The sequence below is a fragment of the Didymosphaeria variabile genome (genome assembly GCF_027946475.1).
Source record: "Didymosphaeria variabile strain IMI 356815 chromosome Unknown scaffold_3, whole genome shotgun sequence".
Taxonomy (NCBI): Eukaryota; Fungi; Ascomycota; class Dothideomycetes; order Pleosporales; family Didymosphaeriaceae; genus Didymosphaeria; species Didymosphaeria variabile.
The window spans coordinates 724,253-746,228 of record NW_026611622.1 but is presented as its reverse complement, the minus strand read 5'-3'; the positions used below and the strand labels follow the sequence as shown (position 1 = coordinate 746,228).

At 51.2% G+C, this 21,976-nt stretch overlaps 8 protein-coding genes and 2 non-coding genes across 10 annotated transcripts; 5 read left to right on the top strand and 5 right to left on the bottom strand.

The window, feature by feature from the left end:
* Window positions 1-457: 457 nt before the first annotated feature.
* Window positions 458-928, top strand: N0V89_003596 (uncharacterized protein; the record flags this gene model as incomplete). Its single annotated transcript, XM_056212394.1, has 2 exons — window positions 458-767; window positions 816-928. 2 exons carry the CDS (start codon window positions 458-460, stop codon window positions 926-928), a joined length of 423 nt encoding a protein of 140 aa, XP_056072702.1.
* A 262-nt stretch (window positions 929-1,190) lies between these two features.
* Window positions 1,191-2,432, top strand: HEM3 (porphobilinogen deaminase; the record flags this gene model as incomplete). The annotated part of the gene is made up of 2 exons (XM_056212393.1): window positions 1,191-1,527; window positions 1,579-2,432. 2 exons carry the CDS (start codon window positions 1,191-1,193, stop codon window positions 2,430-2,432), a joined length of 1,191 nt encoding a protein of 396 aa, XP_056072701.1.
* A 212-nt stretch (window positions 2,433-2,644) lies between these two features.
* On the bottom strand, window positions 2,645-4,487 carry N0V89_003594 (uncharacterized protein; the record flags this gene model as incomplete). The annotated part of the gene is made up of 4 exons (XM_056212392.1): window positions 2,645-3,433; window positions 3,483-4,049; window positions 4,130-4,136; window positions 4,480-4,487. 4 exons carry the CDS (start codon window positions 4,485-4,487, stop codon window positions 2,645-2,647), a joined length of 1,371 nt encoding a protein of 456 aa, XP_056072700.1.
* Window positions 4,488-4,785: 298 nt separating this feature from the next.
* On the bottom strand, window positions 4,786-5,951 carry N0V89_003593 (uncharacterized protein; the record flags this gene model as incomplete). Its single annotated transcript, XM_056212391.1, has 5 exons — window positions 4,786-4,944; window positions 4,995-5,142; window positions 5,502-5,551; window positions 5,610-5,753; window positions 5,802-5,951. The coding sequence occupies 5 exons, from the start codon at window positions 5,949-5,951 to the stop codon at window positions 4,786-4,788; spliced, it is 651 nt and encodes a 216-aa protein (XP_056072699.1).
* Window positions 5,952-7,171: 1,220 nt separating this feature from the next.
* On the top strand, window positions 7,172-8,462 carry EML5 (Echinoderm microtubule-associated protein-like 5; the record flags this gene model as incomplete). The annotated part of the gene is made up of 2 exons (XM_056212390.1): window positions 7,172-8,198; window positions 8,245-8,462. The coding sequence occupies 2 exons, from the start codon at window positions 7,172-7,174 to the stop codon at window positions 8,460-8,462; spliced, it is 1,245 nt and encodes a 414-aa protein (XP_056072698.1).
* Window positions 8,463-9,251: 789 nt separating this feature from the next.
* N0V89_003591 (uncharacterized protein) lies at window positions 9,252-12,687 on the top strand (the record flags this gene model as incomplete). Its single annotated transcript, XM_056212389.1, has 8 exons — window positions 9,252-9,256; window positions 9,504-9,690; window positions 9,749-9,898; window positions 10,026-10,170; window positions 10,220-10,423; window positions 11,124-11,539; window positions 11,595-12,045; window positions 12,104-12,687. 8 exons carry the CDS (start codon window positions 9,252-9,254, stop codon window positions 12,685-12,687), a joined length of 2,142 nt encoding a protein of 713 aa, XP_056072697.1.
* Window positions 12,688-13,949: 1,262 nt separating this feature from the next.
* On the top strand, window positions 13,950-18,184 carry N0V89_003590 (uncharacterized protein; the record flags this gene model as incomplete). Its single annotated transcript, XM_056212388.1, has 4 exons — window positions 13,950-14,210; window positions 14,259-14,579; window positions 14,627-16,765; window positions 16,820-18,184. 4 exons carry the CDS (start codon window positions 13,950-13,952, stop codon window positions 18,182-18,184), a joined length of 4,086 nt encoding a protein of 1,361 aa, XP_056072696.1.
* Window positions 18,185-18,646: 462 nt separating this feature from the next.
* Window positions 18,647-18,747, bottom strand: N0V89_003589. Its single transcript has one exon. It is a non-coding gene; the product is annotated as a tRNA-Glu (tRNA).
* A 5-nt stretch (window positions 18,748-18,752) lies between these two features.
* N0V89_003588 lies at window positions 18,753-18,838 on the bottom strand. The gene has a single exon. It is a non-coding gene; the product is annotated as a tRNA-Ile (tRNA).
* A 1,234-nt stretch (window positions 18,839-20,072) lies between these two features.
* N0V89_003587 (uncharacterized protein) lies at window positions 20,073-21,374 on the bottom strand (the record flags this gene model as incomplete). Its single annotated transcript, XM_056212387.1, has 2 exons — window positions 20,073-21,101; window positions 21,153-21,374. The coding sequence occupies 2 exons, from the start codon at window positions 21,372-21,374 to the stop codon at window positions 20,073-20,075; spliced, it is 1,251 nt and encodes a 416-aa protein (XP_056072695.1).
* Between the last annotated feature and the right edge of the window lie 602 nt (window positions 21,375-21,976).

The window sequence follows — 21,976 nt, the reverse complement described above, 5'->3', positions numbered from 1 at the left end:
CTTCCAGAAACGGCTAGCCTCTGTGAGCTCAAATTCAAGTGTCCGTGATCGTCGCGTCTGAGCAGCCTATCAATGTGACACATGTGCTTGCAGGTGTTGAAGCCGAACAGCATTCTTCAAGTTATGATTCCGAAGCTACGCCAAGAGACCTTCCTGTTCCGTTTTGTCGAAGCTGCACCACTACAAACTAGGTCGAGGGCCGTGGAATGTAGTCCCCGTCAGGACCAAGGAAACCACCAATGATGTTCAATATTGCGTATAACAATCACCGTGATACTTGAAGATCTAGGACCAGGGGAGGACGAAACCGAGCCGACCAACTGGCTCAAGGTCAGTGGGAAAGTATATAGTCCTACCTGGCGACATCGATGGGAGGACAGGCCGAATCGTCAGATCTCAGTCCAACATCCTTCGTTCTTTCAGGCAATCCCTCGCTTTTTAGCTAGCAACCGACACCATGAAGTTCATTTCTAGCCTCCTTCTCGCTGCATCCGTCGCGTTCGCGCTTCCCACCTCCGTTACCGAGGCTCCTGCTGAGAGCGTCGAGATCGTGAAGAGGCAATGCGAGGTCCAGTGTGGCTCAAACTGCTACACGTCTGACGAGGTGGCTGCTGCAGACAGCGCCGGCTATGAGTACTATCAATCAGGAGACACTGCCGGTTCTTCTACCTATCCCCATCAGTACAACAACTACGAGGGTTTCGACTTCCCCGTATCTGGACCCTACTACGAGTTCCCTCTCTTGACTAGCGGCACATACAGTGGCGGTAGGTTTCACACCATATTTTAAGGCGCACCGCACTAACATGTCCAAGGCTCGCCCGGTGCTGACCGTGTCGTCTTCAACTCCAACGGAGAGCGCGCTGGCGAGATCACTCATACAGGCGCAAGCGGAAACGATTTTGTTGGATGCTCGGGAACATCATAGAGAAAGAGTGATATCCGTAGAGAGTGGAGGCTTTACATTGAAGTGGGATTGCAATAGCGAGACAATCCAAAATGAAGTCAGTCGTTTAGATACTTTACATGCTTCCATGAGTTTTGGGTGAAGATGGCTCACATTGGACCCTGCAAATTGCAGCCGAGCTGCGTCACTGGCCGGTTCTTGCCGCCCCGCCAGCCCACCACTAGCTCACTTCAGACTCTACATCCTACCTTCACAATACCTTGCCACTCCCGTAACTTTCGCAATGGCTCAAGCAACAGCTACAGATCTTTCGGCGCCCTCTCAATCCGCCCCAGAAACGGCCAACACGTCAGCGAGCACGCAGTTTCCTGCCATCAAAATCGGGACGCGCCGTTCAGCCCTCGCACAGGTGCAGGCGCGATCGATAGAGGCACAGCTGAAGAAGGTGCATCCGGACAGGACGTATGAAATATGCCCAGTGCTGGCGCAGGGTGACAAAGACAAGGTCACGCCGCTACAAATCCTGAGCCAAGGGGAAAATGCGAAGAGCTTATGGACCGGTGAGCTGGAAGCTATGCTGGCTGCGGGCGACTTGGATATGATCCAGCATTGCCTGAAAGGTAAGTTCCCAATGCATGTATGAATAGTGATGTAGCTGACCACTGACCCAGATATGCCCACCCAACTCCCCGACGACCTCAAACTCGGCGTCATCCTCGAGCGCGAAGACCCCCGTGACGTCCTGATCGTCTCTCCACGCCTCCCCAAAGACACAATATTAGCTTCGCTCCCAGCGGGCTCTACGATAGGAACATCCTCCGTTCGCCGGTCCGCTCAATTGCGCCGCCTATACCCAGGGCTCAAGTTCGCCGACCTCAGAGGCAATGTTGGGACGCGGTTGGCTAAGCTTGACGCTGAAGACTCGCCATACGCCGCGATTATCCTCGCTGCAGCGGGAATTAAGCGCATGGGATGGGAAAACAGGATAACGCAGTACCTCACCAGTGGCAATGGCGGCATGCTGCACGCGGTAGGACAGGGAGCGCTGGCGCTCGAGATCCGCAAAGATGATGAGAAGATGCAGGAGCTTGTCTTGAAGATCAAGTGTGAGAAGACGACGCGCGCATGCTCGGCTGAACGTGCGCTTCTACGCGCGCTTGAAGGGGGTTGCAGTGTGCCGATTGGTGTCGAGACATCGTGGCGGGGCGGAAAAGGGTTAGCCATTGGCATTCAGCCTCCGAAAGATTTCGACAAGCATGGACAGCCGCTTGAAGAGCCCGAGCCCGATCTAGACGACCAAGAGCTCGTGCTCAAGACACTTGTGGTGAGTGTAGACGGGAAGGAGCACGTAGAGTACGAGACGGCGCGAAAAGTTAGGTCAACAGAAGAGGCAGAGGTTCTGGGCAGAGACGTTGCGAGAATCCTGCTCGACAAGGGCGCCGACAAGATTTTGTCGGGTATCAACAAGGAAAAGCTGTGGGCAGCGAAAAAGCAGCAAGAAGAGCGCGCGGCTACTGCTGCATGAACGTAAAATTAACATAAGGTGTTCGAATAGAGAAAAGCCGTATGATTCATGAATGACGAGCCGTTCGGTCAAAACCTTCCCATGGTGAGAATACGTGTATCGCTTGCGCACTACTGATCTACATACTGAAAGAAGCCAAAGCCTCTAAGCTCAGCTGAAGCCAAAGCCTCTAAGCTCAGCCGAAGCCAAAGCCTCTAAGCTCAGCCGAAGCCTCATGATGCCCACTCCTTGAAGCTTTTCTGCCTCTGCCTACTATTCCACTGCAACGTCCTCGAAATACTATCAATCCAGTCCTTACTCTTCCTATCCAGCGGCAACACGCTCGGGAACGGAAATCTCGACGCGCTGATCGTAACATAGTCTCCCGGCTTCAGCTCGACGCGTTCTCTTCCGTCGAAACTCGCCCATGAGCTTGTTCTTGCATCGTAGGGAACTCCAGCACGTAGAACGATCGTATCGGGAAGGATGATGGGGCGGAAAGAGAGCGTATGTGCGCAGATGGCAGTGACTAAGATAACAGGGTTGTCAGGATGGCAAAGCGAGCCGCCCGCCGCGAGGTTGTATGCTGTGCTTCCGGTGGGTGTTGAGACGCAAACACCGTCTGCCTGAACCGTAGTGAAGTGCTCATCATCGCCGAACAGCTCGATGCTTGACATCGTCGGGTTGGGCCCCCGATCTACGACAACTTCATTGAGGATGTTATGCGTGCTGTCAGGCCTGTGCGTGTGATGGTCTTCGCTTTCTTCTCCGATGAGCTCTTCGACGAGATCGCGTCTGTCGTTGTCGCCGTCGCGGTTCTGCGAGCGCATGATGGTCGCTTCGAAGCGGAGGCGGAGGCTTGCGGTGATGCCTTCATCGAAGGCGCGGGATAGCGTTTGAGGATATTGTTCGTAGTCGAATTTGGTCAGGAAGCCGAGGGAGCCTAGGGAGAAGGCAAGGACCGGGGGAACGATCCGCTGGAACAGCCATGATGCGTAGAGAACCGTGCCGTCGCCACCAAGCTGCGATGGATTAGTTTCGCAAGTTGTGCCTCCAAGGTAGTAAGCTCACCGCCAGTGCAATATCGAATGTCTGCGGCTTGTCGTGACACAGCTCATTTGTCCAAAATCTTAACCTGCCCTCGAACGACGAGTCCCGCTCCAGCAAGCCCTTTGTGTCAAATAGCTTATTATGCTCCAGCGTTTCTTCGACGTACACCCTATACTTGGGATCTTTCTTTAGAAGCCACTCTACCGTTTCGCGCGTGTGTTTTATTAAAGTCTCGTCATGCGCCTTCGCGAGTATAAAGATGTTGCGCACGTGTAGCTTTATCCGTATCTGTGCCAGTTTCTTGGAAAGCTCTCTTATACCGAATGCCATATCTGATATTTGCTTCTTCGTTAGGAGGCGCGAATGATGCGATTCGTCGGCGAGACCGTGCGGGTCCTTGTCCAGCATGCGCTCCTGCGCCAGCCCTTCATATGACACGTTGCAGTCCTTTTCCGAGATTCCGTCGGGTTTTTCGAGGAGCGTGTGCACAAAGCATTGCGTCTTTTGGCGGCGGTGCGCAGGGCGAGGTGCGGTCGAAGGTACTAATGACGACTTGCGACGGCGAATGTCGTTGGGCTCGAAGACGACCTAGGACATTCAATCAACCTAGCCAGCATGGAGGACGAAGATTACGGCACCTCTAATTGCCCGTCTTGATCGCTGTGCACACTGTTGCTGTCGCTTTTCCCAGCATCGCCCTCAGAGTGGATGTTAGCTTTGGGGGCAAGAGGGAGGCATAGGACATGTCTTACCTCAACGGCTACCTGCGGGTCCAAACCCTGCTGGGGGAAATAATCTGTAGCCATGGCTGGCGAAGGTACACAGCCAGTTGGATGGGTAAGCGAGCGCAGAACCGCTTTTATACCATGCGCGAATTGGTGTCAGGTACAGAGAGCAGAACGAGACGCGCCGGCGGGATGCGGGGTGCAAGGCCAATCAGTTCGCCCCTCCTTACCCAATCAAGGCATGACATCAGCCTTCCGCATTGTTACTCATCCCTTGATTAGCAACCTCATACATCGGCATAATGCGCGTTTAGTATTTTAGATAAGGCTTGATGATATTACAATGGCACTTCGACAGATTGAAGCACCTCTTCGACCACATCGTCAGGCGTAACACCTTCAAGAACCGCCCTGACAGCATCTAGCGAGCTTCCCCATTGCAAGCTTCGTTCATTCTCTGGAGTTGTTATTCTTATTCGGTGTGGATATATTTTTCGGGCTGCGAGTGCGACCAGAGCAGGCGTGATGTAAGAGAGCCCATGCAGAGGTGCAAGAGCACTGCCAAAGTTAGCTCAGTCATTAGGAAGCAATGGATGAGCTTACTGCGACAGCAGATCGAAATGCCGCGTAGCCATGGCTGATATGCCTCCTCCGACCGCTCGATGCAATCTCATGAAGACTACTATATTGTGTAGGTAGGCTCTTACTTCTGTACTGATTGACACCTTTGTTATGAGACTTGAAAGCTCGTTAAGGTCCTGATACAAGTCAACAAGGTGGTCGAGAGAGAGGGATAAGGGTAACTTACCGCTTCTGTGAATATAACAGAGCCTTCCCGCTTCTCAAGGGCCTCCGGGGGTGATCGGACAATGGACGACGTCGATGCATTGTCTTCGTAGATGGGCTCTACTCCTTGTAGTTCTTCGAGGTTCGGAAAGCCGTCCTCTATTTGGTGTCTATGTGATATAAAGAGCTGTTCATTCTATGGAGGTTTAGAAAACGATTCCCTAGTAACAGAAAGTGTGCCGGCTCACCAAATGTAAAGACAGGCTAGCTGTTCCAGCTGCATTTAATGCAATGAAGAGGAATGGCTTTGGCGCCGCATGCACAGCGGTTCTCGTGAAATTTCGCTTGCCGCGAATGAGCTGACAATCATTTAGGACAATGCTTCACGAATGTTCTGAGTGAAAAGATAGGTACCTCAAGAGCTTGAACCTGGACCTGACTGCTTGCCAAGTTGAGGTTCTTCGCAATAACAACATTTGCAATCTTCCGACTTTCCAAAGGGCTGAAAGGGAGAGAAGACCTTGGGTACCGTCCGTTCGACTTCTTCGGTGACCCAGCTCGTGCTGCATAACTTAGATCCTAGCGTATGTTAGTGATCGTCATCATCAATCGAACCCTCAAGTCGTTTGTCACCTACATCATCCCTAGGATCTTCATTAGCCACACTAAAGTAATCCCCGGCACTCTCTTCGACAAGTATGCCGGTGCAAAATTCATCCACGGTGGTGCTCTCCGAGCATTCCAGTACCGCCCATGTCAGCTCGAATACATTTCTTGCCACCTGCTTATTTCAGCATATATGTCTGCATATGTCGTACTAGCATCATACCAGTCTGATTTCCTGGTCGAGTTTATCTAGCGACTGCCTGTCCCCCTCAATGATGCAATGCTGGTCGGTGATCAGGCAGAGTAGCGTGGCAAGCTCAATATCGCTCAGAGCCTGCACCTTATCCGCAATGCGGTCGCTTCGCTCGTCCATAGATTCGGTTCACGGAGACAGGCGTTCCTGATTACATGCTGCATTGGCACATCCTCGATGCGCGACAACGGTCAAGCGTATGGGAGTGTTTGTAGGAAACAGGGACGCACGGGAGATAGAAGTGCCCGAGGAAGCTAACCCAAGTAAGTCAAGGGCAGAACACCAACTGCTCTCTCGCGTATCTACCTTTTAAGGTCCTCATACCTCTCCTCGATGACATCCTACATATTCCGAAAACGTCCACATTGATGAGCAAGCCATTTAGTATGGCGAGATAAGCCGTTTCAATGACAAAGCCCCGTACTTCAGCTTTCGCCCGAGCGCATCCGCGTCCTCCCTACCTTGCAGCATACATGCGACCAAGAACCTGTCTTAGACAATTTAAGTTCCCCGCTTCTCTCGTGCGAAGTGCACAAAGAGGTCGTCCTCGAAAGCCTAAGGACAAATTATGACTCGACAGACACGGTGGACCTCAATGATTACACAACAAGCTTGGCGAATTTACTCTGGATTTTTGCCCTATCATCAATTCCATGGGCGGGCTTGATGGACTATCCAACGTACCGGATTGTGTCATGCTCTAAATTGGCTTGCTGCACCCTGAGAATTAATTGCATGACTCTTTAGCTGCCTATATGTTGAAGCTCATCTGGGCCACTGTTCCCCTACTACGATTCGTCATGTTCCAGCGCATTGGCATTCTCACCTAAATTGTGACACGCATATGGTCACTGAAGTGGAGGGCTGGCTATATAGGGCATTTCACCCAGCGATCGAAAATGCATCTTAATATGGAGACTGAGACCGGTCTGAAGGATATGCACAGGGAAGAGATCTGCAATATCTGGATTCGTTATTGATGCAGCTTTTAGGGGCCTTACTGGATCGAGGGCAACTTAGCGAATGCGTGTGTGCAAGGTACCGCCAAACGTCTTGCCATTTTCTACGGAGGCATGCGCCTATATTCTTCTTTTCCATCGTATATTGAATTTTCATTATGGTATGGAATGCCCCTAACAGTCATATGCAAAAGTCCGAAGAAGAAGCAGGTGGCTAGTCCTCGGAGCATGCCAATGACCGACTCAACCGGAGGTGTCTGTACAGCAGCACGCATGGCTAGGTCGGGATCATGTTAAATGGTCGACTTCTCCACAATAATCGACCGCGCTGGCATATCATCACAAACTCATTGTAACTAAGCCGTCGCTTTGGTGCTCACTATGGTCTTCGTCAAGTTTCTTCTCGCGACTGCAGGCTTGCTAGAGATAGTCCATTCAGCAGTGCTCCCTGGCGTCAAAACAGTACTTGTCAACAACATTGTCGTTCCCAAGACGAAGTCAGACTTCACGAAGAACAATGCAACCGCAAAATGGGCATCGGGTTATCCCAAGGAGTGGGGTTTCGAAGACTTCCACTATCAACTCAATATACCGGATCCAGAGGACAACTTCAACGCTGTAGTCACCAACGACGAAAAGTACCTCGTCATAACCAACGGATCGTACGTCGAATTCATTGACCTGGACAAGAACGCTACAGCGTCCGGCTTTATCTTTCAGGTGCCAGACAAGCAGTTCGCGGTGGGTCTTACTGTCCGACCGGCCACACAAGGCGGCTACGATGTGTTCACTGGCATCGGGACATACAAATACGACACCCCGAATACAACCATACGTCAACACGTCGGGTCAGATCTGAAACCGGTTGGCCAGCCTATCGTTTACCAAGGCTCCATCGGCGCCATCAGCAAGCAAGGCAAGCTAGTCTCCCCATACGGATACGTGTACGATCTAGAGACCACCAGCAACACTCCAATTGCCACGTTGAAGGGTCAGCCTGACCTCACCGACTTTAGCTTCGCGCCTGACGGCGTTCATCTGGCATCTGTGAGCTGGCACGAAGAGACAGCTGATCTGTGGAATGCGACCTCGGGCGAGAAGATCTTCTCGTTCCCTGCGACCAAAGCGCAGAATTGGCTCACTCGCTTCTCTCCAGATGGCAAGTACGTCGCTTTTGCGCTCGGGAGCAGTAACAATACCGTCCAGATCTACACTCTCACTAATCTCACCGCTGCACCCATCGAAATCAAGGGCTTCAACGACTGGCCGCGATATTTGGACTGGAGTCCTACAAGCAAACAGATTGCCATCGGCGACGACGGCAGGCTGCGCGTCTACAAAGTGCCATCAAAAGAGGTCACTCAGATCTGGCAAGTAGATGCTACTAACGACTATTACACTGCAACAGGTAAGTCGCACCCCGTGGATTCGTGCTGCAGTAAATTCATGCTTAGAAGTCACAGGTATCTCGTGGCTCGATAACGGTAACAAGATCACCTGGCAGTGGCGCGATGGAAAATACCTCTATGATTTCGAATCGAACACCGAGTGGCTCTGGACAGTTAGTAACGAGGATCATTCATGGGGACCATCTGCTTTCTATCTTCTGAAGAAGAAAGGATATGCTGTGACTGTAGATGGAGACTCTACAGTGCGCTTTTGGAAGATATGATGTGACTGATTGAGCATTGAGCGCTGCGCTGTGGGATTTGGTTGGACCAGAGAAAGTGAAAACCTAGGTGCACAAGAAGCTACTGGTGAGGTCCTGCCCTACCCAGGCTAGCATAAATCATCACCTTGGCTCTACTCGTACCTTGGAAGCGTCTTGATGGAGCTATTCTTCTTGTGATCTATACCTCGCTTGCACTGGCTTCGTAATGACGTCCACGACTGTTACCAGACATCGTGTTTTTGTTGCTTAGACATTGATGCTGCAATAGTGTTCACGTTCTGATATTGGGTCCTGCTCCGCAGTGTAATTTCTGTACGCCTCACTACGATTTTCCTACCACAGGACCTATGCCAACAGAAGTTGAACTTGGGCAATCCACCCCACCACTTCTCATCATTTGTCAACATCTAAGAGAGGGGACCAAGTTGTCGATACTACCCTAATATGGCTAAATTATTGCATTCTGCACTTTTTGTAGCCGTCTCCCCGCAGTATCCTTCCAATGCGACACGGAGCAAGCAAGCCTCTGCATTGCATGGACCCAGTGAACGAATCCTAGACTCATCAATATGGAGGAAACTACCATGTCGCTGTGCTGCAGCTGCAGTCGGACTCTACACAAACCGATACGTACGAGAATCATATCTTGCCAGACGGCCCTTGCGCCGGACCGAGATAAGCATCGAAAAGGACATATAACCTCGGCATAAGCAACAATGAGACACCTTGTTGTTCGATTCGACGTCTCAAGTCAATTGACACAATATCTAAGTACCATTTATAGCCACCATGGTGTTCTCTCTTCCACAACTCACACTCCTCGCCCTTGCGACCCTTCATCAAGTCGACGCTCACTGTACGTCATTTGTTTCGATCTTGCTGTCCCTCTTACCATCCGCATCATTTAATGCAAAACAACAGATGGCTACCCTTATACCGTCCTTGACGGCGTGGTCTCCAAGCGCTGGGAATACATTCGGTACGTATTATGTGCCAACTAGATTTTCCTTCCAATCATCGCCTCTCGCTGACCCGTCACAGCCCGAGTACCACCAAGAAGTTCGCTCCGAACTGGGACTACTCAGGCGAAGCCGCCATGTGCGGCGAAAATGGCACGCTCCCCTTGTTCCCTGTTAAGACTCTCAAGGTAGCCGCGGGGAGCACCATTGGGTTCGCTGTGGCAGGACAGAGTCGTCTCTCATCAGATGAGAGCAAGGATATGAGTGATGTAGGCATTACCAGTGGCATTGATTGAGTGAGTGCGGCTCGTTGACTATTTATGACAGTTCGACCCCAGTTTCTACATGTATCACCCCGGCCCGGCGACGGCGTGGTTGTCGAAGGCTCCCGATTCGGTGGATTTGAATGAATATAAGGGTGACGGCGATTGGTGGGTAGACTTCTTCCCTCTCGTACTCAGGACTAAGGGAGCTTTCGTAGGTTCAAAATCGGTGTGAAGCCTGCATCGGATGGCGTGCACTGGGACTATAGGCCCGATACTCAAGTCAGCATCGTAAGTGTCACCAATATTAGAGGTGATCTCGACACTGACGAAGTTTGGAGATGAACTTCACTATCCCAGCTGCTACCCCGCCGGGCAAGTACTTGCTACGCGCTGAGCATCTGAACATGGAGAATGGAGGCTTCTATAAGACGACAGAGATGTATCAGGCTTGTGCACATGTGGAGATTACTGGTTCAGGCACAGGTATGTGTTCATGCTCTTCCTTGACCAGATAAGGTTGAATGATTGACAGATTGGACAGGCACTCCCGGCCCAGTGACTCACTTCCCTGGTGCATTCGATGCGAAAGATCCCGGTAAGTTAGGATTAAAACTGGCGGCTTCAGATTGGATGCTAATGCAAGAAGGTATCTGGCTACCTCAAGCTTTGTTCAGACCATATCAACCCATGGAGGAGCTAAAGAACTGGCAGGGTGCTGGACCTAAGGTGTGGCGTGGTTGAGTACTTTTATTGAGTCGAAGGTTCAATATATGATGAGAGGGCAGGTCTTTCCCGTGAGCGATCGCGCTGTTGCTGAATGTGGAGGGACGCACGACAACATGGAAATTTGAAGGCTAGCAATTACTACATATTCACACCATATCATTTAGCACGTATACTATTCACTGACACCGAGCCACCTTCAACGATTTCGAGTCTATTGTTTGAGTTGTACCAGACCGATATCCCGCGCGGGATGATACTCACGAGTTACAGGTGATAGTGAGAGAGCCTGGCTACGATTTGCTAGCAGCGGTGAAGCAGATATCGCTTGCGCCGTTTGCTTGTTTTTGTCAGCAACCTCAAGTGCTTTCTCGACTCTCTTACTTCACTACCTCGTCCCCACTCTACTCTTGTTGCTGGACGCCCAGTATCCTGTTTCCATAGCTCTGCTTGAAAAGGCACTATGGATCACAGACAGTTGGATCCTGGTCGACTCGCGCTTTTGCGCAGCAATGGGAAACATGCGTCGCAGCCTGCAGTAAGTAGCGTACGAACATCGGTCAGTTTCGCGAACCTACGCTAATCAATGACGATCTATAGGTGTCCGAGCTTGACACGGCCTTAGTATCGTGTACAGAAATCAAAAGTGAGGCCTCCAAGACGTCCCCATTCCGTTCATCCTGATGCAGACTCGCTTACGCAACGACATATAGACACCACCCGTCTCGATACCCTCCCAACAGAGATCATCAGGAACGTACTATCATTTCTAAAAGAAGATACTCCCGCCATCTATGATGAGGAAGCTGAGACCAATGAATCAGTCTTTCAAGATTGGTTTAGGTGGGACTCGAAAAACTACCGAAGCGCCGCACTGGTCAACAAAGGTCTTGGTGTATGGTCACAAGAACTACTTGTCGAGTCTGCTATGATCTGTGAAACTCCAGGGGCATATATTTGGGGGTCTTGGAGGTCGACCCTGCGAGCATCCCCTTTGGCTCTGTTCGTCCGCACATTGTTCGACCGACCAGATCTTGGCCCCAAGGTTCGACAACTTACGGTCCTCATCCCAAGCCAGTCCTGCGCTAAGGAGATGGCCTTGTACAACCTGGAGGAAGGTAAACCTGCGGTATGTACAATGTGACTCCTCTCGAAAAATTGCACCCACTAACGTTGTGGGATAGCACAATATTCTAAGCCGAGCGGCGGCCCATATCAAAACCCTCGGCATTCCAAGGAGACTTCGCATAAGCTGGACCAAGAAGCTGAGGGCGCAATATCCTTACTGCCTCATTGGCATCATTCTGACTCTGGTGCCGAACGTCAGACATGTGGCCTTTGTGCTAGACACAGAATCTTTCAAAGACGATGGCATCGACTTCCTCTGTACTTTCTTCGGTACAAGGCCCACTAAGGCTCACCATCTCGCTTATTTCCATCGCCTTGGTGCCCTGCGCTCTGTCAAGTCGTTGATAATTCGTGGACCGTCACCGGTTGCTCTAACCGGGCTAGAGTATTTTCCAGGTATTCAAGACCTGCATCTGAGGTTGGAGTTTCGACCCAACCGTCGAGCAGGGCTCACTCCCGCCACTATCTCAAGTGTGCAATTCCGAAATGTGTCCAGACTCCGTCTAGGTGAGTCATCATCGATCGATCTTGCGGTTGTTCGTAATATTAATGCACCTGATATCAGACATACAGCTTGTGCCCAAGCCTGGTCGTCTGGATAGAACACACCCTACAGGTTATTTCGGACCGCTGCTCGCTGCATTTGAGAATCTCATGCACCTGGATCTCTCGGATGGACCGAGGGATAATAACCGCAACTATGCTTACGCTTCAGCTGAACTCATCCTACTACATCTCAACGACCTTTCGCGTTTGGTCTCTCTGAAAATGCCTCGCAAAATCGCAGGCCCGGAGCTCGAGTCAACAACTATGGCTATGCTCACCAGCCTGAAGACATTGACCGCGCCTTTCCGCGCCATCGTCAATGAAGACCTAGACACCTTCAAATCTCTCCCTCAGTCTCTTCAACATCTCATCCTTCATGATGCGGTCTTCGATACTATCCCGTGTGTACAAGATCTGATGCAGGAGAAAGCGACAGGAGAATCGATGGCTGACATGACACGAATCGAAATGTGGTTCGCTGAATCATTCACCGACAAGTCCTTGGAACGCTTGCGAAAGGGGACGATGTTCCCGAGCCTCGAAGAGATAGCTTCTGAGGTGAAGGTGCGGCTGATTATCGGCAAGATTGACCGTGAAGACTAGTCTGTCGAATCTCTGCCGACACCTTGTCTCTTTTTACCTGGATCATGACCAAGTATTGGTCTCGAGTGGCGCCTGCGTCGCCCGAGCGTTGACAAGAACGTACAACGTCAGACTTCAGTTCGGAGCGTCTTTGACCTGCAATTCGCAGTCAACCAGCACTGGGATGTGTCCAATGTGTCTTATACGAGGCCTTTGATACTAATGGACCAACAAGGCTTTGTCTTGGTGGAGTTTATCTTTTGCAGCTTGACACCGCACCCGCTGCTATTTTTGTTACGATCCGGAAAAAAAAACCCCCCATATCGGCAACTGTACAAGCAACAGCATTGACTGATTAGGTCCGCGCTTTGGGTTAGTATCGCTCTTGCTGAAAGCGTCGATTCGAACACTTTGTTCATAGTCGTATCCAACGTCAGAGAAAGCGCATAATGCCTTGATTCTCATGCAATGGAATCTGACCTTCTTTTACATTGATCCTTTCTCTCTGCATCTGTGAATCTTTCGGTGTGCCCCGTCCATTCACTCACAGTGAGACGAGCCAGTTTCCTCGTGTCGCTCTTTTGGCGCAACCTTCGCGCCTCGACTGCTCTCACCGCTGTTGTCAATATGTTAACAATGACGGCCGGCCGGCATGCCAGTACGGCCAATTATTTCAAAGGGATGCCCAGTGGGTATAAGATGCACGCGACTAGGACGCCACAAGCAGAACAGGGTTTAGCGATCTGCAGCTGATCAGAAGCTGACCCAGGCGCGACAGCAACTGACGCCCAAGAAGGCATCAAATATCCACCATGCTTCTTCTTCCATCTCTTCGCTTGAGTTTTGCGACGCGCGCAGGTCCATCCTTGTTGCGTTGTTATGGCCGAAGATGCCACGACCCTTGATCCTTCGATCGCGTCAGGCGGCGCGCCAATCGTAGATCAGCCAATAGGACCGGCGTCAAGCGATCTCGAGCGGAAGGATGAATCCCATACAGCACCGCTCTTGTTGATTGTAGATCATACTGGCAACAGATATCCTATATTGTGGGAACACGCTCAGGACTTTTCGGTACGTATGGCTTCCAGCTAGTCTGTTCTACGAAAGCTAAATATCTCCCAACATAGCGTTTTAGATCTTATGTTGAGGAAATATACGCGCGAAAAGGCGATGAAGAAAGGCTTAATGACATTCGTAATGATAAGTTCGAGGTGGCGTATGATGTGGCCGATGGAGTTTGCGTGATTCTGCCCAGCCTTTGGAACGATCTTGTTCAACAAGGGATGGCCGTACGCATCTTGTTCTCCTTCGACAAGAGACCTCGTTCCATACAGATACAAGAAGATCTTTTCCCACAGCATCGGGAAGTCGAGTTTGTGGATGTCGATGTCGACGTTAGCCTTGCGAGTGGAGATGAAGTCTCACTTGAAAATACAGGGTCGGATGCAGAAAGCTCGGTTCATGGCGATGAGGAATATATCGAAGACGGGGATTCAGTAACAATGAGTGGGGATGAAAACTCTGAAGCACCATCAGCCGAACCGGTAAGTGCCCTAGTATGACGAGTGTGATACACTTCTCACCGAAGCTAGATACGCGCTGTCGTCCCGCCCGTGGACGAAGAGGGGAATCCACTATCTTTTGCGATAGATACGAGATGGGCCGCTAAGCTATTGACGTCCAGCAAAGTGCTGGACAGCAGCAAAGAGTCGTTGTCGAAGAGCCCCCGCAAGGACCACGGAATGACGACAGAGACGCTCAAGATCACTAAGGCTGTCACTACCACAACAGAGAATCGAACGACTTTAGAAGTCTACACTCTCCCTGGTCCGGAGAATAGTGCGCTCTCTCCCAGCATCGGGATCCGGTGGTTCCATCTATATGGAGCGGCCCTAGACTGGAACCAGTTCAAGGTGAGGAAAACTGTTTCTCGACACCTAACTGACTAACACGAATAAAGACCACTTGCATGACAATACCGGATGTTTCTGAGCGTACCCGATACCTAATCGCTAAGACGCTGCATAAGATCGAGAAGGAATATGTCAAGGCCTTCCTAGGCGGCTTGTTTATCGAACCAGGAACAGTCGTGCGTGGCGATGAATGCAATCAAACAGACCCTCAATCTGTGATCTTCTCTTGTATACCGTATTTCGACATACAGAAACCGCAGAGCAACAGCTCAAATAGCGATCGTCTACACCCCCCACGGACCCTTATACAGTCTTACTATCCTTATGAGCCAGTAAGGGATCGAGACGAGGAACAAGCTTATATAAGCATTGGAAATGCGCGAGAAGGTGGTTTGATACACGTCCCGGCGTTATGGATGCTGAATGTCGATGGCAGAGCAGTGATCACTTGCGGTTATAGTCCACTTTCGAGCGATTTCACCAAATCCATTAAGGTGCTTCAGGAGGACCTCAAGCAGCTTGGCGCCGGCACAAAGAACTCAATAACCTCGGTTCGATTTAGTGTTCCGGACGGACGTGTACTACTATACTCACCTCAGGAATGCGGTACCTATTTTCAAGCGGAACAGAGGATCAGAGAGCTGCGACGGTTTAGCCGTGAGTCGTGGTCCGCAGGAGCCGTTCAAATACTCTTGCAACACCAGGGAGACAGGATTAAAGCTACTCCAGCAAATTGGCCAGCTGTAGTTCGCCAACAGCACGTCATTTTCATCGACCTTGTCTTGGTAAAGGACGTTCCGGAGAACGTGTCTGATACACTTCCTCCGGCTCTTCTTGATGCGGCAATGACCCATGGCTCGGTACCGCCATTCTATCACTGGCCTTCTGCGCTGAGTAAGGATCAGATGCGCTCGTTGTCTCTCCCTGTGGGCATCGAACACGCAACGAAATGCCTTCAAAGGGTGGAGGCTGCTATGGTGAACGCAATATTATCAGAAACTGCGGCGAATGGCCCGGTAGAGCAGACCTTCACTTCGACAAAATACTACGAAACCCTACGCGAAAGCACTTTCGAAGAGGTCGAGAAGAATATAACTTTACAGATCCAAAGGACGGACGCTGAGTCCAATCGATCTCATTGCTCGCACCATCAAATCATCGTGCGCGATCAGTCCTCGAAGTTACCTAGCAAAGCCCACGAGTTCTTCAAGGTTGTGCATGATACTCTCGGCTTATTCTTCGGGGATGTCAACAAGCCTATATTGATGCAGAAAGTTTGGGGAGCAACTGCCAACATTGCAGCAGCCGTAGAAAGGCTGAGAGAACATTCAGCCTATGAGCCAGACCCCAAAGAATATACCGATCCTGGCTGGAAAACACCCAAAACTAACACACGTGCATGGAGAATTCGCACGCCTTCCATGTCTTACACTTATGCTAATGCGGATGCAACGAAGTTCAAGCTTCCACTTCCTGAGGATGACAAGGAGTTCGGCAGCAGTTTGAAAAGATGCAAACGATGCGCGCGAGAAGCACCGTTCGACGACCCTAACGCGGCCCTGAAACACCTACGTAAGCATGCTGCAGCTGAGGCTAGCAAGCAAGGCGATTCGAACTCTAGCTCCTTCTTAAAAGACAACGAGACCTGGAAGGGCTGGATCCGTAACGACGATCAAGCTTTGCTCGAATCGACCATGGCTGGCGCCTGTGCAGTTCTAGACCGCGCCATCGTAGAAGCAGGCAAAATCTTCGAGCACCTCAAGGAGCTTGTCGATGGTGTGCGAGACGAAGAAGGCAATCTCTCCGATCTCTATTCATTTCCGCGGAAGCTGCTCGAGACATTACATCGCCTTGTTGTGTTCTACTTCTCCGTCGAGCGGAGCCTACACTATACAGAGGAATATTTTGATGAGACCAAACGAGGAGGCTATCAGGAGGACTATCCTTACAGTGACCCTGGCCTTGAGGTTCTAAGCAACTTCCATGACAGCGTAGAGTCGTCAGTGCTGCAAGCGCGAGAAGAGCTGTGCGAAATGGTGCGCTCACCTACGACGAATGATGCCACAGAGAGAATGTCGTGGGGTGCTGAGTCGATCTCAAGTTGGCTCATAAGACGGCTGATCGTCAAGCCTTTAGAGAAGAGCATGACTGTTGGTGACATGTATCGCGAGTACCTGTCAACGCTGGTGAGTCAAATACCACAGGATCAGTTTTACGTACGCTAAATGACAACGCCACAGCAATTCCAAGTGAATCACAGGCCTTCGAAACGTCTTTTACGTTCCATCAATCTCCTGCAGGAAGAACTTACAATCCTCGCCCAAGTCAATGACTGGCAAACCCGACTCGTCAACAACTACATGTCTGTTCTGGATGATGCCAGTTACCCGATTGACGTCCCTTCTCGTCGCGCTCTGTATCCGTACGAACGCCTCCTGCTGAACTCTTGCCTGGATAATCTCGCTCTCACGCGTGAAGAATACGAAGATCAAATCCGCCGGTGTGGACCTCTATCCAACAGCACCAAGCAAAGCGCTGAGATCAACGAGGAAGATCACGGCAAAGCCATTCTCGTCTTCACTGTGGTAACCGTCATCTTCCTTCCTCTATCCTTTGTGACCTCATATCTCGGCATGAATACTAGCGACATCAGGGACATGGAAAACAAGCAGGGTTTATTTTGGGAGATTGCTCTCCCGCTCACCGTTAGCATCATGGCCATTATGCTAGCGATAGCGTATAATGGTGACGAGATCCGCGACTTCACCTCTTCCATCTACCGATCCTTGACCGGAAAGCAGGACCGCCGTCTCTCGGCGCGCGGGATTAGCGTGCTACAAAGGAGACGCGCGGCGAAGAACCCAACAGACTCCTCGAGCACACTTTCTATGGCTGATGATGCGGAGTATGCAGCACCGAAAGCAAAGCCGGACTACAACGACACCTGGTACTCCAACGCGTGGGACCGTTCCAGAAAGACAAGGCAAGGCCTCGTCACGGAGAACTGGGGCGTTGGCGATGATAGTGCGGAGCTACGGCTGGATATTGCGCGGCGATCTTCTGCACGCAAGCCTGCTTTCCCGTCGTCAATACAAACAATCGAAATGCCTGCCGCCGTACCATACTCGTACACAGAAACCAAAATTTTGCCTGATCTTAGATCGAAGCCTGAATCTCCACCGCCACCACCACCTGCAGTCATGAGGAGGCAGAACAAGCTAATACAAACGGCCATGTCCCGTCCCCGTCCCCGTCCCTTAAGATATGATGTTCCTCCACCGCCTCCCGACAGACCTACATACATGCGGATCCACAAGAAGTATATCGTACCCTCGGTCCTCGACGACGCTTATCTACCTTGGGACTACGATGACAGCGATCCAAACTACATAATCATCAGGCAGTATCTGGAGCACTGGGAAACGGATAGGCTGTTCGAACAGAGCAAGGAGTTAATGGAAGGAAGGGGCTCACGTACCAATGCACAGCACCAACCTAGGCCGGGTGGAAGCGAGTACGTCTGGAGAAGCAAGAAAAACATGAGGCGAAGGACGAGAGCAAGAAAGAGGTGGGGTGATGAGGGTGATGACGAGTGGTACGCATGAGGAACATCTGATCCATAGATTAGTGGAATCGAAAGTGAACGGATGAAGAGATGTTGCAATGCAAAACTTCAATGACTACAACCAGAACCCGGAATCACTGAAGAACGAGTCCACGAATACCACTGCTCTGCCCGCGGTCAAGAAATACTCTGTGGCACCGGAGATCGAACCCGAATCAAAGTTGAGCCAGTAGTCGTTACATCGAAACAAGTGTCAAACGGGAGCGATGCATGCTAAAGTGAAATAAGAAACCGTCCGTCTTTGAATCAAAACGTGAATTGCAAAGGGGTACATCATCAAATGATCGAGTTTCATAGTGCTCTTCTACCCGTAACTCAGAAGAGCATCCGACGCTAGCCCACTGTTCCACCCGCCACCAACCCACACCTTCACCACCTCCACCACCTCCACCCCATCACAACACGATAATCCCAGATCCAATAAACAGCAAAAAGAGAGTGTTTCCGACACCGGGAATCGAACCCGGGCCACATCGGGATCCAAATTCTTCTGTGAACACTGTGAATGAGAGCGATGTATCCTAGCCACTAGACCATATCGGATGTGGTGGTCAGTACGGGGGTCGAACCCGCGACCTTGGCGTTAACAGAGGAGCTATTAGCACCACGCTCTAACCAACTGAGCTAACCGACCATTTGTGATTGGTTGATGGAAGGATTTCAATAATGCGGTATCTATAGCAAGAATGGACAGGAAAAAAAGGCTTCATGTGTGTAGGAGGAGACATCGAGGATGGTTGATTGGAAGATTGTGACTAGGCTTGCCGTGTTGGAGTGGGAAATGTTTTTTTGGTTTGCTGTGAGGAGTTTTTCAACACCCTATCCGCGCCCGACCCACTGCGTTTGCAAATTTTCTACAACCCGCGTTGGATGGAATGAGGCCGTGTGTTGCCTACAATAACATATCAATGAGGTCTATATCACTTTTGAAAGATACTTTGTGCGATGCTTAAGTGTCTTTGACATTATCGAAAAGTACCACATGTCTCCCTTTCAAACCGACCCACAAGTCCTTCCCTACCGCGGCATTCTACACATCTACGTCGTACTGATTATTTTCCTTTTTCCATTTCTGCACGAGGCACTGAGTCTTTTACTTGATCTGCATGACTCTCCGAATGCTCAGGCATCGACCAACGAATCATGGAGGAACAAAGCTATGATAATTCCTGTGCTGTTATTATCTTACGTACCTTTTGTAATGCATGGAGCGCTCTGAGGTGCCGAAGACCGTCACTCAAACTACTGAAGAAAATACAAAAGAAGTAGTAAGAATCGCCTCGATTGATACAGGCACCGACTAGGAGCCTCTTCCCCAGAAAGAAAGGGACGCGCTGCGCGGATATCACTGCCCTACAACCTCCTCACATCACCGCACCTACCCAGCCTTTCATAAAGTACGTCTCAATGTACATCGCTCAGAAGACGTACACAATACACAAAGTCATAGAATCCAATTAGCTCTCATCGAGCGTATTACAAAGTACAACTACACACTAACTAGACTACACGTTATCAATCGCTACAAGCCCCACCAACATAATTCAACAAGCCACCGGGGCCGTCTGTGCAAGGCCCACGAGCCTAATGCTCAAGTCGTAATTCGTAGAAGGTCATGAATACTCGAAGGCGAGCTTTCGCTGAAGCGCTGGAAACAACCCGATAGTGGAAACTAAGAGATAGGAAATGCTTGTCGCGAGGGGCTGATGTTTGGTGGGTGGAAACATAGGAAACGGGTATGTACAGGGAACAATGGTGTGGTTGTGACGAGTAAGTATGAAGCGGCGGTGAGAAAGGTATCAGGCAGCAGGCAGCGCGGTGTGGTAGGTGCTTCATAACCCGCGACGTGGCTAATTTATCGCTTGTGGTTAATGTTGTGGTGCTTGCGGGTGGGTCGCGGGCATTGGGTTCTTCTGGGCGACTTGCTGTGTGCTGGTCGACGTCCTCGGAGGCTGGGTATTCCCTGTCGCCTGTAGCACGCGCTGCTGTTCAGCCTCCTTCCTTTTGACTAGTAAGCTCTTGAATGCGCCCAGCCATTTGGACAAGGCATTTTCGTTAAGCGCGCTAAAGCGGAAGTTCTTCTCTTCACAGATGACTTGGAAGCAGTGTTGCTTGCTCCTGGACGGAGGATCGATGTCAACAGCGTCGATGATGCTCGAAAATGGTATGATGAGGTTGGCGGAATATTCGTCTTCGTTCTTGTAGAATCCCAGCGCCTTTGGTCGAAGCACCACCCAGACCTTCTTCCACTGTCGCACGCCGCCCTTCGATTTGAGCACATAAAGCCAGCCGTGATAAACGACTCGGTCATTATCCGGCACAGTACCAATGTTGCTCTGTTGACTAGTATTATGAGGTTGCAGCTCCTGTGGCGGCGGAAGCGAGTTCACGGAGCCTTGGAATTTTGCATGCACAGGTCCGCCCGTGTCTGAGAAGTCGGAAAACGATCCGTAGTCGTTACCAGAGTATTGGAGAGAGTGTGAGGGCCGTCGTGCGCTGTGCATGTTCTCAAGCGTTACTGAGCTCGTGGGTCGCTCCACCTCCGAGGAACTAGATCCAACAACTTCTCCTTTCTTGGACCTGTCAAAGCCGCTGAAGGTCTTCTTGCCTGTCGGGCTCATGACAATCATTTCCTCCTCGTCCTCGTCTATGCGCGCCTCAGCTCGGATAAGATCGACCCATTGTTGTGCCTCCTTTTCCGTGGCGGCGCCGAGGTGGTAGTTGCGGGCAGGCGAGAAGACGCCAAAGACATGCTGTATTTTCTTCTTGGAGTCCTTCTGGCGTGCAACGGCCGTGATCTCAGAGAGGGTGATCTGGTGGCGTAGCTTGGACTCATCCTTGTCGCGGTAGATGGAGAGTAAGTTCGGGCGGAGGACAATGTATACGGGCTTCCATTGCTGCGCTGGCTGTCAACAAATGTGCAAACAGGAGGCTGACAGGGCGCATACCTTGGTCTTGCGGGTGCGCTTCATGACGGTGCCAGACTTGATAACGCGGTCAAACTCGAAGCTGCCATTCTGGTTCACGGGCGACATGACGGTGGCGTTGTTCGCGCGCAGGGCTTCGAAGCGCGGCTGCTGGGTGGGTGTCTCCAGCTTCATGAGCGCCGCGGGCTTGGAAATGGGCTTGAGAGGTGTTTGGAGGTTTGTATCGGTCATTGTGACTGCCATGTTCGGATGCGCTGCATCCAGAAGAGGGGGAGGGCGAGGCGTGAAGGGTGTTTGTTCTGCAGACCGCGGTATGTTTGGGGGGTTCGAGTCGCTATGGATCTTGGTTAGTGCTATGGCAGGGAGATCGACAGCAGCCGGCGGCAGGGGCAAGGGCCATGCGAGGGTGGAGCTTGGCCATCGGGCACGAGCCTTGACAGCAGCAGCAGCATTCGCAGTATTTACAGATGCCGCGGAAGGGCGGATCACGTTGGGGATGGGAAAACCGTTGACGCGTCGAGAGAGGCACAGCTAGCTCCCGCGTTCGATCGGCGCGGCGGCATTCTGACGTACGTCTGCATCGCACACGGCCGCCACCAGCCAGTAGTCATTATGAGTAGTGGGGTCGATGGCGGAAGGGTCAGACAAAATTCACAGTACAAAGAGTAACAGCCAACCGCTCTCTGCAGCACCAGGAGCACCTGTTCCCGCCCAGCGTCCTTCAAATCTTGTCTATTTTTGACGCCCTCGCGACGGTTTTGATCGCCTGCAGTGAAACACATCTCCCACGCGCGATCCCACAGGCACCCCCGCCAGCGCTGCTCGACCACGCACCCGCTGAAGCT